The sequence below is a fragment of the Amblyomma maculatum genome, chromosome 10 (genome assembly GCF_055883805.1).
Source record: "Amblyomma maculatum isolate TAMU_Amacu chromosome 10, ASM5588380v1, whole genome shotgun sequence".
Classification (NCBI taxonomy): Eukaryota; Metazoa; Arthropoda; class Arachnida; order Ixodida; family Ixodidae; genus Amblyomma; species Amblyomma maculatum.
In genome coordinates this window covers 68,459,272-68,484,090 of record NC_139353.1, presented here as the reverse complement: position 1 = coordinate 68,484,090, position 24,819 = coordinate 68,459,272, and the positions used below count along the sequence as shown (strand labels likewise).

Here is a 24,819-nt window from a genome sequence, read left to right as displayed (position 1 = left end):
GACGAAGAAGAAGAAGACGAAGAAAACTGAGACGAAGAAGACAAAGATGACGAAGAACGCTCAGTCACCCGTAGCTAATGCTTTCGCTCCACATTCGGTTCAGCAGCATTGTACCCTTCTCATTTACATGTGGGCTGGTAGCTTACGCTCTCACATCATACTCTTAAAGGATGAACTTAAGTCTTCCGAATAATGTAGCACCTTTCACTAATAGGGCGTGAGAGGGGAATAATGTAGCAGGCAAAAGAAGATTCCGCCGTTGCTTTCGCGATTCAACTAGGGTTAACCAGAGCTAAACCACAACCAATGTTTTTTTCAGAAAGGACTGACGGACATCCAGCTGGCAGCCCGGACAACTTTCCTTTTTCAGGAAACTCCTTTGATACCGCCAGTGAAGCACTGGGCTAGAGGTACCGGCCATCTAGCTCCTGCAAATTTAGTTTAATAAAAGTTTTTTCCCTCACTAATACCAACGCACCTCATCCTCGCTTCCTCCCCACACAGAAGCACACATCATTCGCGACAGAGCACCTCTTAGCAGACGATAGGCACATCTCGTAGCTTGTCTTTGCTTAAGTGGAGGAAACACTGTGGTGAGGTTAAAAAAGAAGAGCTGTAATCACTGTGACATAAATCACTGATTCCGTCACTGATTTGAGTGCCCGTGCTACCCAATTCTTGGCCGATCCCCCTCTGTGGGTATGTGCCATAATTTATTTGGACAACAACAACAACAACAACGACGACAACAACACTGATTGACTCAGAACTTCATATATTAAAGCCTCATATAAAGTATTTCTTCTCTGTTTATGAGGGTGATCATAACAACAGGTCAAACCGATTGACCACCTATTCGTCGCCACCTGATCTTTGCTCCGGGTCATGTTAGGAACTACGAGAACCACATATCGAGAAATGTGCCTAAACTATCCGCGATCCTATTTCAGCAAAAACCTACTAGTATATCTGTAAGCTCCAATTTCCCTTTCATACTTTCCACTTTCACTCCCACCTTCCTCCCTTCCCTTACGGCGCGGTTCAGGTGTCCACAGAGCAAGTGTGACAGATACTGCGCCTTTCCCTTCCTTTGAACCAACCAACCAACCACCACCGCCACAAATAAATTCAAGAATTGCGTTTGATGGGTTATGAGCTTTAATTCAGTTAAAAATTTACTTAGTTTGAAGTAAAGCTGTGAGTATTTTACTATACTATATGTATACCATAGTTATCAAAATAAGCTGGTCTTGAAGGGCCGCCGCCAGTGGTTCAGCGGCCCTTGCCGAAGGGCTGGTTGGGTCAGTTGCTAGAGTGATTCGTGCAAGTGTATTTTTGCCCAAATTGAATTTCTTGTCTCCCTAAGCTGCTCGGTTAGGAATAGGTACCCGTGCCCGTGCCGCCTCACTGAAGAAGACAAAAACGACGTTCTTAGTTTCCAAACACAGTGCCACGATGGATTCTGGAGATACCAAGGACAACACGCCCCGGATGGACAAAAGTAGGTTGCTCTGTACCGGCTTTTAGCTTTCAAACAAAGCTTTTCAAGTCTTAAACGTATCAATACCACATGGACTTTGTTGCTCATGTTAGCGCCTGGACTTCCTGTGCCACTTATGCGCACGGAGAATCTCTGTGTGTGGGATTATCTGTTCATGAGCCAGCGCAAAATTTGCGAGATTTCATGTATCTCTTAATAAGTGTTCTGTTTTCAGTTCCGATCAAAGTGCAGTCTTAAAACAACCTATAGCAGAGGCATTCTTTTGCTGATGGCATTTTTTGCCGCTATCCCCATTTAGTAGTGAGAGTGGCACACTGGTTCAGCCAGCTGTCATGAGAGCACTGTGCACATCATCGCTTTTTTTTCTGTAAACTTGTACGGCCTAGTGTGTACAGCGATATGGTGTGTGCAGTAGTAAGACGCCCGACTACTGTGCCGGAGTACCCGGGTTCAAACCCGACCTCGGCGGCTGCATTTCGATGAAGGCGAAACGCAGTGGCGTCCGTGTACTGTGCGATGTCAGCGTTGTTGTTGTTGTTGTTGTGGCTGTAGGAAGAAGGAAAAGAAAATGCACGGGCCTGCTCCTGGCTCTGTATCTGAGCCACCTCCGCTCCCTCGTGCATACAGAAGAGAAAAAAGAGAAGAAAAGGAAGGAGGAGGAGGAAAAAAAAACTTTATTAAACGAGCGAGTTTGGACCCTTCAAGGGCCCAGGGCCACCGCACGGCCCTCACATTACGTGCATGTGTCCAGGTCACGTAGGGCCATGGCACTGGCACCCCGGTCCACACAGCGACGTTGTATGTCCAGGTCCTGCGACGTAAGAAGGGCCTCCCATTCCTCCCATGATCCGATGGCGGGCTGTCCCTGCGGGGGAGGATCGGTAGGGCTGCTGAAAAGAATGTGGTCCAAGGTGGCGTGCAACTCTCCACAGAGAGTGCACTCAGGGGAAACGGGTCGGTAGTAGGATAGGCGTTGAGGGGTTAGAAGCGTTCGGGTTTGAAGACGCCTCCAGAGGATTTGTTGGGAGTGCGACAGCTGGGAGTGGGGAGGGGGGTAGAGTCGACGGGCAAGGCGTGCTTGCTGTGTGACCTCAGAAAATGTATGTGCCCGCTCCCTCGAGAAGTCCCGGCATGGGTCGCTATTTGCCCGGCTAATAAGTCCTCGGGCTATGTTATCGGCGGCCTCATTTCCGGGATTGCCAGAGTGAGCCGGCACCCATATAAGCTCAATACGCCTGTCAGAATTCAGGATGCACATTCTCAATATTTGCCACGCGGGAGGATGGACGCGTCCGCGGGCAAAGTTAAGTGTGGCTGTTTTGGAGTCGCTAAGTATGTAAGCCGCATCTGTTTGGGCGATTGCTAAGGCTATAGCCACTTCCTCTGCTTCTTCCGAGTTACAGGGAGGGTCTAGGGAAAGAAATACGCGCGCCGAAAAAACAGCCGTCGTCCACCACCGAAGCAGTGGCGGGTGCAATGACGGCCTAGAACAGATAAAAATTCGGTGGCACGCTAGGCCCAGCCCCAGCCCCCGATGTCAGCGCACGTCAAGGATCCCCAGGTGGTCGAAATTACTCCGTAGCCCTCCACTACGGCTCCTCTTTCTCTCTTTCCACTTTCACTCCCACTTTCCTCTCTTCCCTTAAGGCGCGGTTGAGAATCAGTTCACAGACGAAACCAGGAGGCGTCCGTGTGCTGTGCGATGTCAGCGTACGTTAAAGATCCCCAGGTGGTCGAAATTACTCCGTAGCCCTCCACTACGGCTCCTCTTTCTCTTTCTCCACTTTCACTACCACCTTCCTCTCTTCCCTTACGGCGCGGTTGAGGTGTCCACAGAAAACAAGTCAGACAGTTACCGCGCCTTTCCCTTCCTATAAATCAATCAATCAATCAATCCTCAGTTCACAGAAAACAGCACACGTTAAAGATCCCCAGGTGGTCGAAATTACTCCTTAGCCCTCCACTACGGCTCCTCTTTCTCTCTTTCCACTTCACTCCCACCTTCCTCTCTTCCCTTACGGCGCGGTTGAGGTGTTCAGAGAAAACAAGTAAAGATCCCCAGGTGGTCGAAATTACTTCGTAGCCCTCCACTACGGCCCCCTCTTTCTCTCTTTCCACTTTCACTCCCATCTTCCTCCCTTCCCTTACGGCGCGGTTGCGGTGTCCACAGAAATCAAGTGAGACAGTTACCGCGCCTTTCCCTTCCTATAAATAAATCAGTAAATCAGTAAAAGTTCACAGAAAACAAGTGAGAGAGTAACCGCGCCTTTCCCTTCCTATAAATCAATCAATCAGTGTGTATAACGATATGGTGTATGGTGTGCCATGATGTTGTGGGGCAAGTTATGACATAGTATGTTATTGTAATTTATGTCTGGTTTAACATTCCAAGACTCGAAGTGAGCTATAGGAAATGCTGCAGAGAATTACCAAGAAATCGTTCAGTCTAACCGGGTTCATTTATTTAGCTAGTGCTGGTGTCGGATGGACCAGGGCTGTCAACTACATTTTGCATCTTGAGGATAACAGCGCGGGACACAGGACGGGAGCACAAGATTAGAGGACGACACAACGAGCGCAGCGCTCGTTGTGTCGTCCTCTAATCTTGTGCTCCCGTCCTGTGTCCCGCGCTGTTATCCTCAAGATGCATAACCAACATGCCCAAGCTGCTATTCTAGCTAACTACATTTTGCAATCATCAAAATGCATGCATCAACAGTTTGGCCTGAGCGCCCCACCGCGTTTGTATTTTCTAAGAACGCGAATGTTATCCAGAAAGGATAATACACGGGATTATATTTTGTCTGCTTACAGCTTATGCACGCCGAAACGTAAACTCGCCGACACGGTCAAGAAAGCAGTCTTTATTTTTATTTTTCTTATCACAATACAAAGTAGGCGTTTTCCCGCCAGGCAAACGCCGAATCGCAAAAGCAAACCGCGGGCCTTTCCTTGCGAAATCAAAACTGCATTTGACGGGGATGTGTATTTTAGCTGCCGCTTCGTATTCACTACAGTGTTCTTATTCTTGCATTCCTGTGGTGAAATAAACGCTCGGCTCAGAAGACCGACTATTCCTATCGTTCTTATGAAACTAACGTAAGATTATCTTCAACTTTCAGCTTACGATGGCCTGTAAGTATTGGGGACATTTGTATCCCAGTTTGATTTTTTCCTTTCATCAATCGAACGACTTCATTATTTACTGAATGAAGCGATACAATAACAGAGTTAGTTGTGTATTTATTGCCACATTATAATTGGCAACCTGTTTGAGATACGCAATGACTGCATTTTATGAATGTAGGCAAGAGCTTTCCAGGAGACTTGGTTAGGTTTTATCTATTTCAGTAATACCGCTCTTGAAGTGACGTCTCCATTTTCCCGCCCTGCTCTTGTCGGTGCGATCACTCCGCCGCTCCTGCATAATCCACTCTTGTTGGACATAGCCAAGCTTGCGTAACTGATGGTGCGGCTGCAAGTTATAATATCCTCTAAAGTGCGAAAAGATGTACTCTGTTTCAGCCTAAGGGGACATCTTAGTATAGAATTGGACAGCACTGAATCTGCAGCAGAAATGCAGCAGGTGTTGCGGTAGCCGCAAAAAAAAAAATTTGGAGGACGCTTAAGCTTCGCCTTCAAAAGTGGAACGCGATAGCGTTATTGCACCTCGGGAGAGAGCGAGAAAACTTATTAAACGCAAGGGTATTGGGGCATCCTCGCACCGGTACCCGCGCGGCCCGAAGGGGACAAGCGGGTGAGCGAAGATAGTGATCTAAAGAAAGGAAAGACGCTTGATTCAACAACCCGTGAGGGTGCACGGTGAAACGTCAGCGGCGAGTGGCGCGCCACGTGTCGGGGCAGCGCCGCGCATTGCGAGGAGGGGTTCTTCTGTGTTTGCAACAAGATGGCTCTGCATGTGCGCAGAGCGCAGAAGAAATGTAGCGGAAACGTACTTCGCTACTCGTGTAACTGCGACTTCTGTAGGTAACATGCCCATAATTACCGATATACACCGCAGTATAACGTTCTACGGCACGTTTCTAAGGCAACACCGCATTCACTAGAAGAGCTTTTGTACCGCTTTCAAGCATCGAACTCGTGGCTGAGTGGACAATAAAAAAAAACTCGTGGCTGAGTGGTAGCGTCTCAGTCTCACACTCCAGAGACCCTGGTTCGATTCCCACCCAGCCGATCTTGGAAGTTGCTTTTTATTTATGAAGTGAATGCCGGGTTTTATCGCTCACGGCCAACGCCGCCGACGACACCGGCTTTTCTGCGACACGAGCTCCTTAACGCTACCGCGTTAAAATGGCAGTTGGGGCATACGGCGTCTCTTTGAAGTACGTGCATATATTTTTTTTTCTTTTTGCCTAGGTATATCTCGTTTTCTGACATCTCAATGGAGTGCGACTGTTTACCGTCAAAATTATCATCAACCTAGCTTCACCGACTTGGTGCAAAGACCTCTCCTATATTCCTCCAATCACGCAAGTCCAGTGCCAGCTGCATTCCCAACAATCCACGAAACGTTCCTAACATTATCCGCCCACCTAACTTCTGCAACCCAAACACTGTTCTCTTCAGTAAACATCCAGGCAGTTAGTTTCCTTGGCAGCCATCTGTTATCTTATTAATATAAATTTCTGTTTTAATGTGTGCAGTAGCAACCATATGATTTTCGTACTCCAGCACGAATGGCAATTAATGAAAACGCACACACATGTTATAAACATACAAAGAGAATACAAAGTGAACAATTAATACATGAAATAGAACTTAGGCAAAATGAGTCATGCAGAGAATCAAAATAATGCAGAAATCTTGCAAAATAAAACACAAAGAAGCACCCAAAATTTAAAATAACAAAATATAGTCAAATACAATACAAACTTACAACCATCGTAGGCGATGCAAAGGATCAGATAAGAATGCGCAGTGTTAATCATAATAATACTCATACTATTCATCCCCAATACTCAGTAATGAACTTTGTCTTTGAATCACATGCGCTATGCCCATTCCTTCTTCAATAAAGGCAGCATTTTGGCGATATAGTTTATTGTATTGATCGTGAAAGTGCAAAAAAGATAAGGATTCAGCAATATTATATCCACGAGCGCTCCTGTATCTTATTCTGCATTGTCTTTCTTTGCGCTTTCACAATCAACATTTTTTCTTCTCTACTTCAAATAGGATGTAATTTGTTCTCGTTGGCTCCCTGACCGACCCTGTACACTTTGTCTTTACATTCCACCTATCATGTTCGTTTTAACAGCTGCCTGAGCTAACTTAAGTTAAACCTTCGTTTCTGCTAAGCTTCCGTGTTACGATCCCATAGCTGAGTACGGGTATGATACAGTCGTTTAATGTTCACATATGTAAATTGTCGTTTATGAGCAGAGAGCATTAACCAGATGTGCTCCACCCAATCTGATTATTCTAATTATTTCAGTCTCATGGTTCGTGTAGACCATTCAAGGCGCAAGTAGTCCCTATTCTGAAATGCCTGTCCTAATAATAATACATAATAATAATAATTGAGTCACAAAAAGAGAAAGGCGTACTATCTGTCACACTTGCTCTGTGGACAACTCACCACGCCGCAAGGGAAGGTAGGATTGATTTATAGGAAGGGAAAAGGCGCGGTTACTGTCTTACTTGGTTTTCTGTGGACACCTCAACCGCGCCGTAAGGGAAGGAATGAAGGAAGGTGGGAGTGAAAGTGGAAAGAGAGAGGAGCCGTAGTGGAGGGCTACGCAGTAATTTCTACCTCCTGGGGATGTTTAACGTGCAGTGACATCGCACAGCACACAGACGCCTCTTAGTTTCGCCTCCATCGAAACGCAGCCGCCGAGGTCGGGTTCCAACCCGGGTACTCCGGCACAGTAGTCGGGCTTCCTACCACAGCACCACCCCGGCGGGGCGCAAGGGAAGGTATGAAGGTGGTCATGAAAGTGTAAAGAGGGAAAGAGGAGCCGTAGTGGAGGACTACGGAGCAATTTCGACCACCTGGGGACTTTACCGTGCTCTGACATTGCACAACATACGGACGCTTCTTCATTTTGCCTCCATATAGGAGGTCCCGGAAAAGCTATTAGTGAAGGAATTCTGGTATTTCGAGAGCCCAGGGCCACCGCACGGCCCTCACATTACACGCATGTGTCAAGACCACATAGGGATGAGGCACTGGCTCCCCGGTTCACACGGTGTTCTGTGTCGTCTCCGATCGTGTCCCAGTTCCTACGTAAGCGCAACAATGCACAGGAATAACACACAAAGAAGTTGGATGTCCAGGTCGTGCGACGCAAGGAACCCGATGATTCGGGTCGAACCCGGGAACTCCGGTACAGAAGTCGGGCATCTTAACCACTGCACCACAATAGTAACAATAAAAATTGATTCACATGAAGGGAAAGATGCAGTATATGTCAGACTTGTTTCTGTGGAAACCTGAACAGCGCTGTAAGGGATGGGAGGAAAGTGGGAAAGAAAGAAAGAAAGAAAGAAAGAAAGAAAGAAAGAAAGAAAGAAAGAAAGAAAGAAAGAAAGAAAGAAAGGAAGAAAGAAAGAAAGAAAGAAAGAAAGAAAGAAAGAAAGAAAGAAAAGAAAGAAAGAAAGAAAGAAAGAAAGAAAGAAAGAAAGAAAGAAAGAAAGAAAGAAAGAAAGAAAGAAAGAAAGAAAGAAAGAAAGAAAGAAAGAAAGAAAGAAAGAAAGAAAGAAAGAAAGAAAGAAAGAAAGAAAGAAAGAAAGAAAGAAAGAAAGAAAGAAAGAAAGAAAGAAAGAAAGGGGAGTCGTAGTGGAGGGCTTCGGAGTATTTTCGATCACTTAGTGATCTTATCGCACAGCACCAAAGCCACCTAGCACACGGACGCCTATCCGTCTCCCCTGCATCAAAATGCAGCCGCCGGTGATCGGGTTGGAACCCCGGCTCCTGCGTATGCGTCAATTTGCTTTGCGTTGTCAGTGAACATTAGATCCCCAGGGGGTCTAAATTATACCCCAGCTGTCCTCCACAAACCGCCAAATAATATAGGGCTAAATAAAGTTTTTCCTCCTCCTCCCCAGCTGTCCACTACAACACTTCTTTCTATCTTTCCACTTTCGCTACCATCATCCTCCCTTCACGCATGGCCCAGTTCCGGTATCGAGGAATGAGAGTCGGATAGATGATGCGGCTTTCCTTTCCTATACACCACTTTATAATTTATTTACATTTAGCTTGACTTAACACTATGTTGTAATTGTTGCTGAAGGGATCACAAGCATTCTTCTTCATTTTGTTACTTTTTGTTTAGGCAATATTTTAGAGTGCCACAAACTATTGCTGTTGTTTTTGTATTTCTAATATTATTGAGGACAGATAAATTTTCCGGAATAGTCGCAGAGTGAAGTATGCAGATGACATTACAAATTTTATGAAGGCGGCGCGACCACCACGGCTGGCTCTGTCGAGAACAGACTGACACATTGATGGAACAAACATTTGTTATGCTATAGATATTGTTGAGCTGGTGGTCTCACTAATAAGAATACGCACAATAAGTGTATCACGCGTTCTTTACGCACGGTTTGAGCGGCAAGCATCGTGTAATAAACATAGCATGAAAAGACACATGACTCTCTCTCTCTCTCTCTCTCTCTATATATATATATATATATATATATATATATATATATATATATATATATATATTGTAGTGTGGTAATCTTCATCGTTATAACCACTGACATGCGTCGCGTGCTGCCGCTCTCAAGTACGCAGAAAATGGTCGCTATATCGCAAGAGCTGAGCACATTAACGTCTAATGAAGTAGGCGTTGCAGGAAGAGTATTTACAAGCGCGGGATCAAGTTCTTCAATACGACCGAGACACTCGCCGCGTAGCAGGACGGACGGGAACGAAAATGGATTTCAGACGTACATATTGCACTAAGGCCATCTTCGAACTTGACGACAGCAAATGGAAGCAGGAGGCCGGGATGCGTATTTGGGTTTGCTCGGTACGGTGGCTCCGCAAGGGACAAAACGACAGAAGAGACGAAGAAAGCGGGCTGTTCCGACTAGCATCTACCGCCCCCAGGAGCCGAGCAGCCTAGCGATTAGCGGCGCATTTTCAATGGGCGTCATGTTGGACGCGGCACTAGCTTGAGAAAGCCTATACTACTGCTACTATTGTTACTACTACTACTACTACTACTACTACTACTACTACTACTACTACTACTACTACTATTATTATTATTATTATTATTATTAATATTATTATTATTATTATTATTATTTTATTTTTTTTTTCCAAGATGGCGCCCAGTAAGGACGCATGTGCGCTGTGCTCCCGCCCGTTTTTTGGCAAGCAGCAGTTTTTACGATGTGCCGACTGTGCGAAACGTGTTCACACGAAGTGCGTCACCTGGGCGGATGACGAGCTGCAACTTCTGAAGTCCGGCTCTCGGCCATTCTTGTGTAATTTGTGTGCGTCGTCGTCGTCTGACGGTGTTAGTCTTAGCGACGGTGGTGCTAGAGTCCCTGGTGCCCCGCTCCTGCCCAGCCACCCGACCGGTTTTCCCCCTTCAGCCGCGACCGGCGAACATGGCGGTGAGTTTGCCTCGCTACGGGCTCTCCTCCTCGACGCGCTTGAGGGAATCTCTTTTCTGAGCGATGAGGTTGCCCAGCTACGGGAAGAGAACGAGCGCCTTCGTGTAGAGAACTCGCGGGCTTTCGTACAACAAGCCGAGGTTATCGCCTCTTTACGTGCCGATGTTCGCGGCCTACGCCAGAAGCTTGTGCGGTGCGCTGCTTCGCAGTGTGAGCGTCCTCTCGTCGAGCGTCCTCTCGTTGTCTCCGTGGGCAATCCTACCCGTGAGGAGCAGCCATCTGTGGACTACTCCGCCGCTCTTCATCGAGGGATGACTCCTGGAGATATTCCCTGTTCATCTTCTGCCTCTGCTCCTCGCCGTGCGGTTGACTTACCCAGTGAGATGAAGAAGCACCGAAGTCGAGCCATTACTGGCGCATCGAGCTCATCTGTCCTGAACGTTGCCATTTACCAAAAGAAGCGTCCGAAGACTATTTTCGTCTCTAAACTCAGTCCCGATACTACATCGGTAGACCTTACCAACCATCTAAAATCAGTGAATATTACTCCCATTTCCTGCCGGCAGCTGAAAACAAGGTACGACTCCTACTCGTCCTTCCATATTGAAGTTGATGAAGAATCCTACAGTAAGCTTGTTGAGCCTTCGATGTGGCCGATGGGTTGCATATACAAGGACTTTCGTGGGAAGCTTTACGACGATATGCTTCATCCCTCTGAAGTGACGCAAAATTGCAGTGGCCCCTAATTTGGATATCTATTATCAAAACGCCCGAGGTCTTCGGACTAAGGGATCAGAATTTTTTTCTAGCGTCTTGTCCTCTTGTTATACCGCTGTTGTGGTTACCGAAACCTGGCTGTCAAGTGATATTCCTTCCATTGATTTCTTTCCAAATAATTACTCTGTTTTTCGTAGCGACCGCCCTGAAACAGGTCCCAAATCAAGAGGAGGTGGAGTGCTCATTGCTATTGACAGTTTTGTGAAGTGTGTTCGACGTTCCGATCTGGAAACTGTTGAAGAATGTGTGTGGCTCGAGCTCACTTTAAATCGACATGAAAAACTTTTACTTGCAGCTTTCTACATTCCTCCGAATCTACCTCCTTCAGCCTATGATGATGTTCTGCTCTCAATCGAACATGTTATAACCCGTCATAGCAAACACAAACTTCTTATTTTAGGTGATTTTAATACTCCTGGTATCAACTGGAACTCACTTATTTCTTCTCACAACAATCATTACATATTAAGTAAGTGTAACGCTCTACTTGATTTCATAGCCTTTAACTCTTTGCAGCAACACAATTTCATTGAAAACTGTTGCGGTAATATTCTTGACATCTGTCTATCGAATTTTGAAAGTGTTCGAGTCTCGAGTTCGGACATACCGCTGACTCGCTGTGACAAATTTCACCCTCCGCTTCTAGTTACTACTGCTGTCTCTGCCTCACCTTCTACTAACTCAGATCGGGTGAGGAATTCGCCCCGTTTCGCGTATGCACGTGGTGATTATGTCGCTCTTTTCAATTTCTTCTCTTCCGTCGACTGGTCCCTTTTAAATGACATTAATGATTCAGATGGACAAGTCAGTCGCTTTACAGAAATAGTTCTTGATGGTATGCGTCGGTACATACCTTTGCATACTCCTACGCGTAGGAAGTTCCCTTCCTGGTTTTCAAGGGAACTAATAACGGCGTTAAAGCTCAAGGAACGGGCCCATCGTAAAGCGAAACGCCCTGGGTTTCACAATTGGGCAGATGAGTTTCGCCGTGTGCGTTCTCTTTGCAAACGCTTATACAAGCGGGACTACGACTCCTATCTTGAGTCTTTAGAGAGGTATGCCTCAAATCGTCCTAGTCAGTTCTGGCGTTACGTTCGCAAGCGTTCCATTAAATCAGATTTAAGTATCAGCTTAGTTGACTCTCAGGGTTCGGAAATTCGGGATGTTGCCGACAGTTTTGCACAACATTTTTCCTCCGTTTACAAACATCCACATTGTGATTCCGTTTGCCTCCCATCTGGTGCACTATCTAATTCCATTCTCTTTGACGAGGAGTTGATAACTGAGAGTCTTAAGCGTCTGAGACCATCTTTGTCTCCTGGACCTGATGGCATTCCAGCTGCCATAATAAAAGCCTTCAGTTATATCTTCGTACCAGTACTGACTGCCATATTTAATAACTGTTTAAAAAATGCTGCCTTTCCTCGCGTGTGGAAAATGGCACGCGTGTTTCCTGTCTTCAAGTCTGGAAACAAAACTGATGTTTCCAATTATCGTCCGATTTCTCTTCTATGTGCAACCTCTAAGCTTTTCGAATTAGCTTTGCACAGCGTACTTTCCTTCCATCTCAAACATATCATAGTACCGAATCAACATGGCTTCATGTCGGGTCGCTCTACTTCCACCAACCTAGTCACGTTTATGACGTATGCCTCTGCAGCAGTCCTTCAGAGGGGTCAGGTTGACACTGTGTACTGTGATATGAGCAAAGCTTTCGACGTTGTTACTCACTCACTACTTCTTGAAAAACTTCTACTCTCTGGCGTTGAAGTCTCTCTCGTAGCCCTCCTACGCAACTATCTCCTTGATCGCTTCTGCTTTGTCAGTGTCAATGGACAGACTTCTTTCGTTTACCCTGCAACGAGTGGAGTTCCTCAAGGTTCAGTACTAGGCCCGCTTCGGCGATAAAGAACTCCTCGTTTCTTCTTTATGCTGATGATATAAAAATATTCAAGGTAATACATTCTTTTCAAGATTGCGTGTTGTTGCAATCGGACATATCTGCTTTTTCTGATTGGTGTGCGATGAATCGACTTACCCTCAATTCTTCCAAAACTAGGGTTGTGTCCTTTACTCGTAAAACACATAGCTTTCTCTACCATTATTCTGTCAATTCTGTGCTGTTGGATAGGGTTGATGAAATTAATGACCTTGGTGTACTTTTTGACCGCACCCTCAGCTTCTCCTCTCACACTAAACGCATTGTTCAGCGGGCTATGCGCACACTCGGATTCGTTTGCAGACTTTCGAGAGAGTTCCATACTCCACTTCCGTTCCTAAAACTGTACCTGTCCATATGCCTCCCGGTCTTGGAGTATGCGTCGGTTGTTTGGAATGGCACTTGCAAATCGAACTTGGACAAGGTTGACAGAGTACAAAAAAAATTTTTACGGATATTTCATTATCGCTTTCCTTTCGCAACTTCCCCCTCTCGCTCCACCAGGAGCGCCCAACTGAATCTTCCTTCCCTTCACTGCCGTCGTATCAGACTTGATATCATATTTCTGTACAAACTCCTTCATGGCCACATTATGTGCCCTCAGCTCTTAGAGTACATCCTACTGCGCGTTCCGCGAAAGAGCATGAGGGAATTCAGACCATTTCAGGTTTCTCCTCTTCATTCCCACTCCCCTCTGGACAGGATGCAGTGGTTATTTAACTCTTTTTGTCCTCACCTTGATATCTTCCAAAACTCGCTCTGTTCATTTACATTGGATGTTCGTAGCGTTGTATTCTAAATAGTACTTTATCACATATAACTCCCACTTTCTAGCCTTAAATTGTATTTACTTCACTTTTTGCTTTTTCTCCTGTTCAATGCTGTCTGTATCTTGAACTACTTTTTATCCGCTTCTTGCTTATATTTCAACTTTAAACTTTATATTCGAATCTTACTGTCCCTTGTTCAATTTTACTTCTTTATTGTATTATTCTGTATTTATAGCCTGTGTTTTAAGCACCATGCACTTGTTGCGCCTGGAATGGTTGTTTATTTTATGTATATTTCTATATTACTATAATCAATGTCAGTCATCTGTTTTTTTTTTTTTTTTCTCTTCTACCTACCGTTCTTTTTTTTTTCTTTATTTCCTGGTGTGCTAAAAAATTCTCTCACTGTGTATATAAGTGATGATACTCATTGTTTGCTTAATTTCCGTGATACTTTTCGTCTCAGTTTCATTTCATGTATTATTTATTTCTTTTTTTTGTGTTCTCTGTGTGTGTGTAAACATGTTTGTGCTTTTTCATTTTTTTTTTTGTGCTGCAGCACAAAGACCACATGGTTGTTCCTGCGCACATTAAATAAAGATTGATTGATTGATTATTATTATTATTATTATTATTATTATTATTATTATTATTATTATTATTATTATTATTATTATTATTATTATTATTATTATTATTATATTATTATTATATTATTATTATTATTATTATTATTATTATTATTATTATTATTATTATTATTATTATTATTATTATTATTATTATTATTATTATTATTATTATTATTATTATTATTATTATTATTATTATTATCAGTAGTAGTAGTAGTAGTAGTAGTAGTAGTAGTAGTAGTATAGAGGAAGACTCGTTTCACTAAGTTGGCCCTGAATTGTCTGTAGGTAACGGCCAAATTAACTGGCTAAATATTATCTTCCCAGTTTTAATTATTAATGATAATAATATTAATTGGTTCACAGGAAGGGAAAGGCGCAGTATCTGTCACACGCGTGTCTGTGGACACCTTCATCCCTTGGTGTCCACAGACACAAGTGTGACAGATACTGCGCCTTTCCCTTCCTGTGAACCAATCATTATTATTGTTATTAATTAAAACTGTGAAGATAATATTTATCCAGTTCATTCGGCCGTTAACTAGACAATTTAGTGCCAACTTCGTGAAACGAGTCTTCCTCTGTACTACTACTACTACTACTAATGATAATAATAATATTAATAATAATAATTAGCAGAAAATATTACTGTGTATTATTATTATTTAGTAGTAGCAGTAGTAATAGTAGTAGTAGTAGTTGTAGTAGTAGTAGTAGTAGAAATTGTATTATAGGCTCTCTCAAGCTAGTGCTGCGTCCAACAAGACTCCCACTGAAAAAGCATGCGCCGCTAATCGCTAGGCTGCTCGGCTCCTGGGGGCGATAGATGCTAGTCGGAACAGCCCGTTTTCTTCGTCTCTTCTTTCGTTTTGTCCCTTGCGGAGCCACCGTACCGAGCAAACCCAAATACGCGGCCGGGATGGCGTGGAGCAGCGTCGGAAGGTGTGAAGAAGACAGTCGAACTAATACCGCTTTCACAGGAGAGTGGAACGAGGGCAGCAGAAAATGGAGGAATGTCTGTGTCATTGGCGACAAGGAGTTTTGCAGACTGTGTAGGGACATCACACAAGACGGTATCACAAAGAGGTAAAAAGGAAACTTCCGCGCGGGCGCAGTCAATAACGGCACGATGAGTGGAAAGGAAATCGTAGCCCAGGATGATGTCGTGTGAGCAGCGAGACAGTACAATAAACTCGATGGTGTATAAGACGTCTTCGATGAGCATACGGGCCGTGCACGCCGCTGAGGGATGAATGCGCTGTGATGAGGCGGTGTGAAGAGAAGTCGGAAAGCGCGGTGGTCCCCTTACGAAGACGACGGCAGAGAGCTTCACTGATTACGGATACGGTAGCGCCCCTGGCGACAAGAGCGAGTACTGCGACGCCGTCGACAAACACTTGAATTACGTTAGTGAGAGAACACTGAGGATTTGAAGAGTTCGAACCAAGCGCAGTTCTTGCCCCGGGAACTGCGACTGTTAGTTTCCCTTAACAGTGCCGGTAGAACGTCGAAGTGGGGACGGGGAACGGCGACGAGGGGAAGGTGGTCGGCGAGTTGTATACGTTTGATTGTCACGAGATACAAAGTCAGAACCGGGCGGAGTTCTCGGCGAGGGCTGGTCTGTATTGTAGGAGTAGTTCCAGAGGTCAGTTCGAGAAGGGGGAAGGCGTTGGCGGCAAAGGCGTGCGACATGGCCCGGCAGCCCGCAAGAGTAGCAGATTGGCCGGTTTACCGCGGTACGCCAAGGGTTCGTAGGGCGTTGGCGTATCCTTGGAATAGGGACATGGAATGCAGACCCAGGCAAACGCGAAGGAAGGTTGGAAGGAGCGGCCTGGTAGGAAGGAGATGCTGATGGCATTAGCGGCCTTGCCGCTACTTGGGCGTAAGTCAGTGGTGCCGTTACTTGCGCCGGCACGGGGCTGGGCGGCAGTACAGGGCTGGGCGGGAGCATGGAGCTGGGCGGGAGCATGGAGCTGGGCGGAAGGACATCAGCGATGTGATCTTGAACGGCACGCCGTATGGTAGGGGCGAAAGACGGAGCCATGTCAGGAGCAAGGCGGCCAGTATCCTGTAACTGAGGGACCAGTGATAGCTGGCGGACGACCTCTTCTCGAACGAAGGCTCTGATCTTCTGAAGTAAAGGGCTGTCCTCTGATGGGGTAGAACCGCCTAGCGCTAGTGTAGAGATGGCGTCGTCTCTAACACCGGAGCGCCGGGTAGAAGCGCGCTTCTTACGAAGCACGTCGTAGCTCTGGAAAAGCTTGATCACGTCACTCACCGTGGCAGGATTTTTCACCCAGAGCATTTGGCACGCGTCGTCAGAGATGCCTTTCATGATGTTTTCGATCGTATACGCTTCGCACATTAGCGGACTGACACGCTTGCGTAGGTTCACGATGTCTTCTATCTAACTAGTGAACGACTCTTCGACATGTTGAGTGCGCTCACGCAAGCGATGTTCTGCCCGGAGCTTGCGAACTGCAGGGCGGCCAACACTTCCGCAAAATTCTTTTTAAATGCAGACCAAGATGGCAGGTCTGCCTCATGGTTGCGAAACCAGAGGTTCGCCACGTCAGTCAGATAAAAGATTACATTACTTAGCTTGATAGTGTCGTCCCATCTGTTGTAGCTACTGACGCGCTCATATGCCGACAACCAATCGTCGACGTCCTGGTCGGCTGTGCCACTCAAGAGGCACGGATCACGCTGCCATAGAGCTCCAGAACACAGCACGGTGGTTGGGAGGGGCGACGATGAAGCACGCCCCTACAATATATATATATATATATATATATATATATATATATATATATATATATATATATATATATATATATATATATATATATATATATATAGGGAGGGAGTTGAAGCTCGAATGGGTCCGGTAGGGCATAGACTTAAAGTGTGACACACGGTAGAAAAAACAACACTTTATTCCGACGTTTCGGCCGGGGTCCGGCCTTTATCAAGGAATGTTCCTTGACAAAGGCCGGACCCCGGCCGAAACGTCGGAATAAAGTGTTGTTTTTTCTACCGTGTGTCACCTACTTTAAGTCTATATATATATATATAGATATATATATATATATATATATATATATATATATATATATATATATATATATTCATATATTTCTAAACCAATGTCTTCCTAGTGATGGCCATAAACCTTTACAATGAGCAATTTACATATCGTTTCCTACTTCTTCGGGGCGAAACTATATAAAATAACGGTAAAGAATGTGAGTTTTGACTTCCCGATGAAACGACGCGGCCACCACGAGAGACAGTTTAGGGGTAGCCTGGAAATGAGTACATCAGCCAGCACTTATCTAATTCATGTGCACTTTTCATCAATACACGTACATTTGTTTCGTTATTTCGCCTTGTTGTAATGCGGTTGCCACTACACAGCAGCGATTCTAACCATCTAACTTGGCCCCAGCAGCATAATCTTGAAGTCACCCAGCCATCCTGTTGGCCCACACGTCATCAGTCACATGCTGCGCAATGCAGGTCAGCATTTAATGCATTGTTTCCACATTACAGGCCGATGGTGTGGGACCGTAAGAGCATTCTGATAACTGTCGGCTTTTTCGGTGGCGTCATCGTGGTGGCGTGGGGCGCCTTCACCTTGGCCAGTAGGTTTGGTGAGTATTATGCGCCTGCTTTTATATTGTTTCCCAATTATTGTCAATCACTACAATAAGCACGGACTCATGAAATGAGCATCTAGCCATACAAGTGTCTGGACCACCGATTATTTTCACTTGCCATGTACCGGACCTGAACGAGTATCAAATAAACACATTTATGAACTACGACAACCTTCTCTATGCTACCAGCTCCGAGCATAATTGGTACTGGCAAGGGGCAGGCGAATATTCCTACTTCAAAACTGAACCGAAAACGAATCAGTTAGTAATGAAAGCAAGTCATGTGGCAATGTCGCAGCTGTAAGCAGCATTTATTACCAAACTAATTCTTGAATGGCGTTACTGATGCATTTATTCGCAAAAAAAAAAACGATAATTTATGCGTAAGACAAACCGCGACTGACTGCCGCAAGCAACCAATGCAACAGCTGTCAGAATGACTCTACAGTGGCTTCCGCGGGGGGGATACACAGCGCCAAGTTCGTATGGGTTAGCTTTGTGACTATCATGTCCTGGTCATTAAGTAATTACCCCTTGTTTGACAGCGAGAAACAAAGCACCGTTTCCCAGTTGCTAAAACGGACTATAATTTAAGCCATGGCTTGTTATACTGGGTATAAAGGCATGGTGTGCCATACCTCTTTGAACCTCGTCGTGTCGCCAGCGTAGAACACTTCACGCGTAGACCACGGCGTGGCACCGAACTCTCCTCCCATTGAGTTCGAAACATTGAGGTTGCAAGTTCTGCTTCGTTAGGATAGGCACGCTTTGAAATAGTTGTCAAATAAACATAGAGTGTCCCGTGTTCGCCTTCGGTGCAAGCCATTGAAAAACTAATCGAAAACCTCATATTGAATTCGGCTCTGATCAAACTCTTCAAATTATTCTGAAAAGGCAAAAAAAAACATTTGCTTAATTGATCTTAGTTTTATTATAAAAATCGTCAATCCCTCCAACATATACCAAATCATTGAATAAGCGTCTACGAAGGTTCTGAATAATCGTTTATTGTCACTGCTCACTCGTCCACAAACTTGCAGCACAATATCGTCTACTTAATAGACCAAGGCTCCGAAGACATGTCGCCCCGCTAAGGTTAAAAATCCCGACAATGGCAAGCAGGCGTCCGCTTTGTACCCCGACTTGAGATCGCCCCAGATATATTTTTTTCTTCGAGACCACTCATGTCTCCCACTCAATGGGCTACCTCCAATGAGGATTATCACTTCAGACAAGTGCGTGATGCTGCTCGCAGGAGGCAACAAAATGATCCTGCTTAGCCGCGAGGAGGCGGCCCGCCTGGTGCGTGAGCGTGGCTGCAAGTGCCGCAAGGCACGCCCCACCACTATCTCCGGCACGGGAAGGCCTAGGAAAGAGGACTACCTGTGCAACTGTCCACCATCTGGAAAGCACAAGCCAAAGACGAAGAAAAGTACGAAGCCTCCAGCGAAAACCAAGGGTGAGATTACCCCTCTGTATATATGTCCTGCAGTTCTTATGGTCTTAATATGACTCATGATCACGTGAAAACGCGTTCTAACATGTGACTGTTGGACCTTGGGCCACCCATTTCTGACATGGGTTTCTATAAAGGTTCGCGGTCGCCTGATGGCGGTCGCGAACTCTATTAAAGTCTGTCGATAAAGTCTTTGCGAACGTCATTCATGTGTCACTGTTCCTGGTAATTTTAAGAAACTATTACAGAATATCTGAACTACAGAGCTCCTGCATATCTCAAGACACACCAGGAGTCTTTTCTAATTTTATACTGTTACCTGACTCCCAATTTTGCGGAAAACAATCTTAAGTGAGATGGAATAATGTCGGCTAAGACTGAATGCAACTAATAATTCGCATTTTTATCGTGATTTCTATTGCCGCAAGAAATATGCGAGTGAGTTTTTTACTTATGCGTGTGAATCAGTGTTTAAACCAACAAGTAATCTGTATAAATAGCCAAAGAGAGTAATGAAGGCAAGAATAAAGCCACTGAATGATACATATTGTACATTTGGCTTCATTATTTTCAAAACTACTTTAGTGAAAGTGTTTGACGCGAAGGATGAGGAATTTTTATTAGCGGCGCTAAGCAATAGTCGCCAATAGATTTATAAACGAGCGTACAAAGCACTCATGTCTATTTCTAAATGTGACTGAACCGCATAAGAAGTGCCACAAAATATACAGGTTGTATTCCAGCCGCGTCCTAAAGACACTCTTAACATTGGGTCCAACAGAATGATTGTTGTGTGCCCATTATGAAGCACAGCATTAATTTCTAGCTGTTATGGCATCATCATATTCGATGTCCCCAGCCTGGACACGTCTATTGTCGCACAAGGCTCAGCCGCTCTATATTCCCCTGAACTTTTGAATCTTATTTGTCAACCTTACTGCCGCCTCTTGCTTCACTTGCCTGCTCCTGAAAGGCACTGCTTTACCTTTAGGGAAAATCGGTTATCTTGCATTTGCATAGCATGACCTACCCACTTTTTATCTTGCCCTACCACGGTGGCTCAGTGTTTAGGGCGCTTGACTGCGGAACCGAGCGACATGCAACCAAGTCCATGCCGCGAGCCGCCATTTGTTGGTGCAGACGTGAAGCAATGTGCCCCGGTATTGTGCCATATAATTGCACGTTAACCCAGGTAGCCGAAATTTCCAGAATCTTCCACTGCAGTGTCTTACACAGCATGAGTCGATTTGGAGCGTCGAACATATAAATCTAATTGTTCACTTCGACTACAAAGCAATTAATTCACGTCTGCTCCATAAGATGAACGTTCCTGTTGGCACCTTGCTTGAGTGTTAACATTGCATTGTCTCCGCCCTGCAGCAAATGCAGTTCAGGCATAATAATTGGTTCACAGGAAAAGAAAGGAATCTATCACACTCCTTCTGTCGACGCCTGAACCGCACCGTAAGGGAAGGGGGAAGGTGGGAGGGAAAGTAGATAGAGAGAAAGGGGTGCCGTAGTGGAGGGCTCCGGATCCGAATACAAATCGGGGGGGGGGGGGGGAGAGGGGGTTACTAAGTATGACCGCGGTGCAGAGAGTGCTTCCCCTTGGCCACATGCACTCGAATCTATTCGCATGCCTGCCCTTCCTTGTTCATTCATTGTGGTGTCAAGAATCAAAAGCGCCAATTAAGTATCAATAGATCTGCAAGTAAAATGGATGCTCCTCGAGCAAGGTGATTTTATCGAGATGGGATAGGTCTTGGCGACGTGAATGTGTAGCATTTATGATTTGGTGGGAGCGCAGATGAGTCCACAGGCATTAGCATGCGTCTCGACTATAGTGGCTGCCTGCTGGAGGCTCCCCTCCATGACACAGATAGATCCTGTGTTGGTCCATGGGGGATATCATCGGTGTAACGTGCATGGTACACCCCCTCTACCTGCTGCAGTAGTTTGGGGAGGTCTATCATGGCTGCGTTGAACAGCAAGGGCAATAGCACAGCATCCTGGGGTGTGTCTTTGGTTCCCATATGGTAAGGATCATACCCTTGATCGTCGATCCGAAAAAGGGTCCGCAGCAGGAGTGTTAATGGTCTGCCCTCCGCAGAATATGGCCTGCTCAAAGTTGTCAGGTAAAAATCGCACACATGGCTGTTGCATATGGTAGAAGGGCAGTTGACATGGCCGAACATTGGTTTATTCAGCACATTCTGCGACGGCATGATATCAAACAGCATGGCAGTAGCGAACAGCGCGAGATACTCTTTTGAGATGGGAAGCTTTGATTGGAATCATACCTTTCGGGACTCTTGGACTTCGTATTGGTTGACCACGGCTACACCACGTTCCTATGGTTTGTGGAAAACACGACTTCATTCAGGTGATGTGTGACATACTGGGGTATCTTACTGCTGTATGCCTATTTTATGTGTGAAATAAAGCATAAATAAACAAATTAGTGAAGGAATAAATTATTCAATGAGTAGCAAAGTTCATGCTCTCCAAGTATAACCGAATGGGGAGACACAGACGGTAGCCATTCCTGTGCCGCGTCATACCAATATAATTAAAAACAGAACTTGATTGTCTTTTGAAATTTTTTTCGCTTCACTGAAGCTAACCCCTTCTGATTAACCATCTAACTGTTGCCTACAGATCTAGAACATTGACCTTTCGTAATCATAACCAAATTTCGAAAATTGAATTCCGGGCACATTTATCGGGGTTCTGCTCTAACAATTAGGGATAGATGTCCAATTCTACATTTGAGCTGTAGGAAAAAGGATTCTGACGTTTTTTACCTGTATCATCCCAGTAAGAACTTTCTTTTGTTCTTTTCTTACAGCACCGAAGGTGAAACCGGTTTCAAAGGACAAGAAGGTTCAGCCTTCTGGAGTCAGAGCAACTGGCATAAAGCAATCTCTTTGATTGGCAAACTCTTCCTTAAGCTGCTTTTATGCACGGGTTTTGGAGTAAATACTGTGAGCAGGCTACTGTGTAGTCTCTTCTGTTCTCATCCTTCTGGAAGACAGCAAAGGCCATTAAGACACTAATTAACATCTTGTGATTCCAACAAGAAGAATAAGATTGGGATGGAGCGCATTTGGCAAGCCCTCGCAGACAATGACTACCAGCTTACCGGTAACGCTCAAGAGGAAACTATACAACAGTTGCATCTTACCTGTACTCACCTATGGGGCTGAAACGTGGAGGCTAACCAAGAGAGTTCTACTTACGCTGAGGACAACCCAGAGGGCTATAGAACGAAAAATAGTAGGGGCAACATTAAGAGATAGGAAGCGTGCAGAGTGGGTCAGAGAAATAACTCAAGTTACCGACATTCTAGTGGAAATTAAGAAGAAATGGGCATGGGCAGGACATTTAGTGCGAAGAGAGGATAACCGATGGTCGCTTAGGGTAACAACCTGTATTCCAAGAGAAGGAAAGCGTAGCAGGGGGCGGCAGAAAGTTAGGCGGGCGGATGAGGGTAGGAAGTTCGCGGGGGTCAAGTGGATGCAGCTAGCACAGAACCGGGTTAAGTGGAGAAATATGGGAGAGGCATTCGCCCTGCAATGAGTATAGTCAGGCTGATTATTATTATTATTATTATTATTATTATTATTATTATTATTATTATTATTATTATTATTATTATTATTATTATTATTATTATTATTATTATTATTATTATTATTATTATTATTATTATTATTATTATTATTATTATTATTCCATACCAGCTAGTTCTTGGGCTAGCCATGTCTTTAAATAACTACTAGCGGTGTTCTCATAATATGTATCAAATCTCAATCCATAATAACAGTTGCACTCAACATGACACATACAATAATAGAGTTGAAAGATCAGTAATGTATAATAAATCGTTTTTATTACAGCTTAACAAACCGAAACCAGCCCTTTTTAACTACGAATATTTTACAGCATGCCATTCTACTGCATGCAGTCGAGTCATTGTCTTTCCCGCGGTGGAATTTTATTATATGTGATAGCCATATATTTCTAAATAAATTTTCTTTGTGGGTGCTTGCTGACGAAGTTCACTGCTTGATTGGTTGGTTGTACAACTTTTAATTCCATCGGAAACGGGGAGTCGTGAGCCCGCGGATTAGAGGCTGGCCGGTAGCCCTTGGCTTGTTGCGGCCTCTTCCGCCAGATGGACGGTGCGGTGCTGGATCGCAGGGTCCGCGCTTCGCAGCAGGGTATCCCAGGCTTCTCTACTTGTTATATTTTGTCCTATCCCTGGAGATTGTGGGCACTCCCAAATTATGTGGTCGAGGGTCCCTCTCGCCCCACAGTGTTTGCAGAGATCATTATCCCTAAGGTCTGGTAGTGCGTGAAACACCCAGACCGGGTTCATGAACGTATTAGTTTGTAGCCGCCTCCACGCGACAACTTCTCTATTATTTAGTCTAACATCTGCCGAGGATACCAGTCTACGTCCCAATTTAAAATGGTCAATGAATCCACGTAATTTTGCAGACGCTCGTCGTATGCCCAGTGTTCGGGAGGGCTCGACGGCTACTCGGATGTAGAGAGCTCGGGCTAGCTCGTTAGCCGCCTCATACCAAGAACGGCAGCATGAGCGGGTGTCCAAATTAACTGAATTTTCCTATTTATCGTTCTTTGGGTGAGGATTTTGGCCGCCTCCAGCGATATCCTCCCCTTCCGAAAATTTGAATGGCAGTTTTTGCTGTCGCTAATTATGAACTTGGCTTCTGTTCCTACGCAAGCTAGCGCTATCGCAACTTCCTCCGCAGTCACTGTGTTGCGGCCTCTGAAGGCTGCCGCAGATACCGGTGCCCCTCTGCCATCGACTACCGAAGCTACCGCCGCACCTGCTCAGCCATTTGCCGCATCAACATAGACTACTTCTTTTGCACCTATGTTCTTGAACCGTCGCTCTAGAGCTTCGGCTCGTTTGGCCCTTCTTCCGACATTACATTCTGGATGCATATTCCCAGGGAAGGGGGGACTACCAAGGCATTCCTGATTTCACTATAAATTGTGACTTCTTTTTGAACTCCCCTGTCTGGGTTGAGGCCTACTTTTGCAAGGATTACCCTGCCCGTCTCGGTCGTGCTTAGTCTCTCTAATTGGGAGACTCGCACTGCCTCCGCCAATTCTGCCCACGTGTTATGCACCCCGAGTTCGAGCAGTCGTTCGCTCCAGGTACCCATGGGCAGTCCTAGCGTCTCCTTAACGCATCTTCGAATCAGGCAGTCTAACTTCTCTTTTTCGCCGGCCTTGATGTCCAGGTAGTGCGTGGCATAACTGATTCTGCTTATTACGTATGCCTAAATTAGTTTTAGTAAATTTCTCTCCTTGAGGCCCCTTCCTTTAGTGGCGACCCTACTCAAGAGCCCGAGGGTTTGCATCGAGTAACTTTCTAATTTTTTCAGGACCTTTCCGTTATGGCCGTGGGATTGAATCCTCAAAGTCTTGATCTGATCTACTTTTGGCACC

The 24,819-nt window shown here is 45.2% G+C and overlaps 1 protein-coding gene across 1 annotated transcript; it reads left to right on the top strand.

Moving 5' to 3' along the window:
* Nucleotides 1–17,773: 17,773 nt before the first annotated feature.
* On the top strand, nucleotides 17,774–22,263 carry LOC146176750 (uncharacterized). Its single transcript, XM_084581376.1, has 3 exons — nucleotides 17,774–17,870; nucleotides 19,132–19,335; nucleotides 22,181–22,263. The coding sequence occupies exons 1-3, from the start codon at nucleotides 17,774–17,776 to the stop codon at nucleotides 22,261–22,263; spliced, it is 384 nt and encodes a 127-aa protein (XP_084437502.1).
* The last annotated feature ends 2,556 nt before the right edge of the window (nucleotides 22,264–24,819 follow it).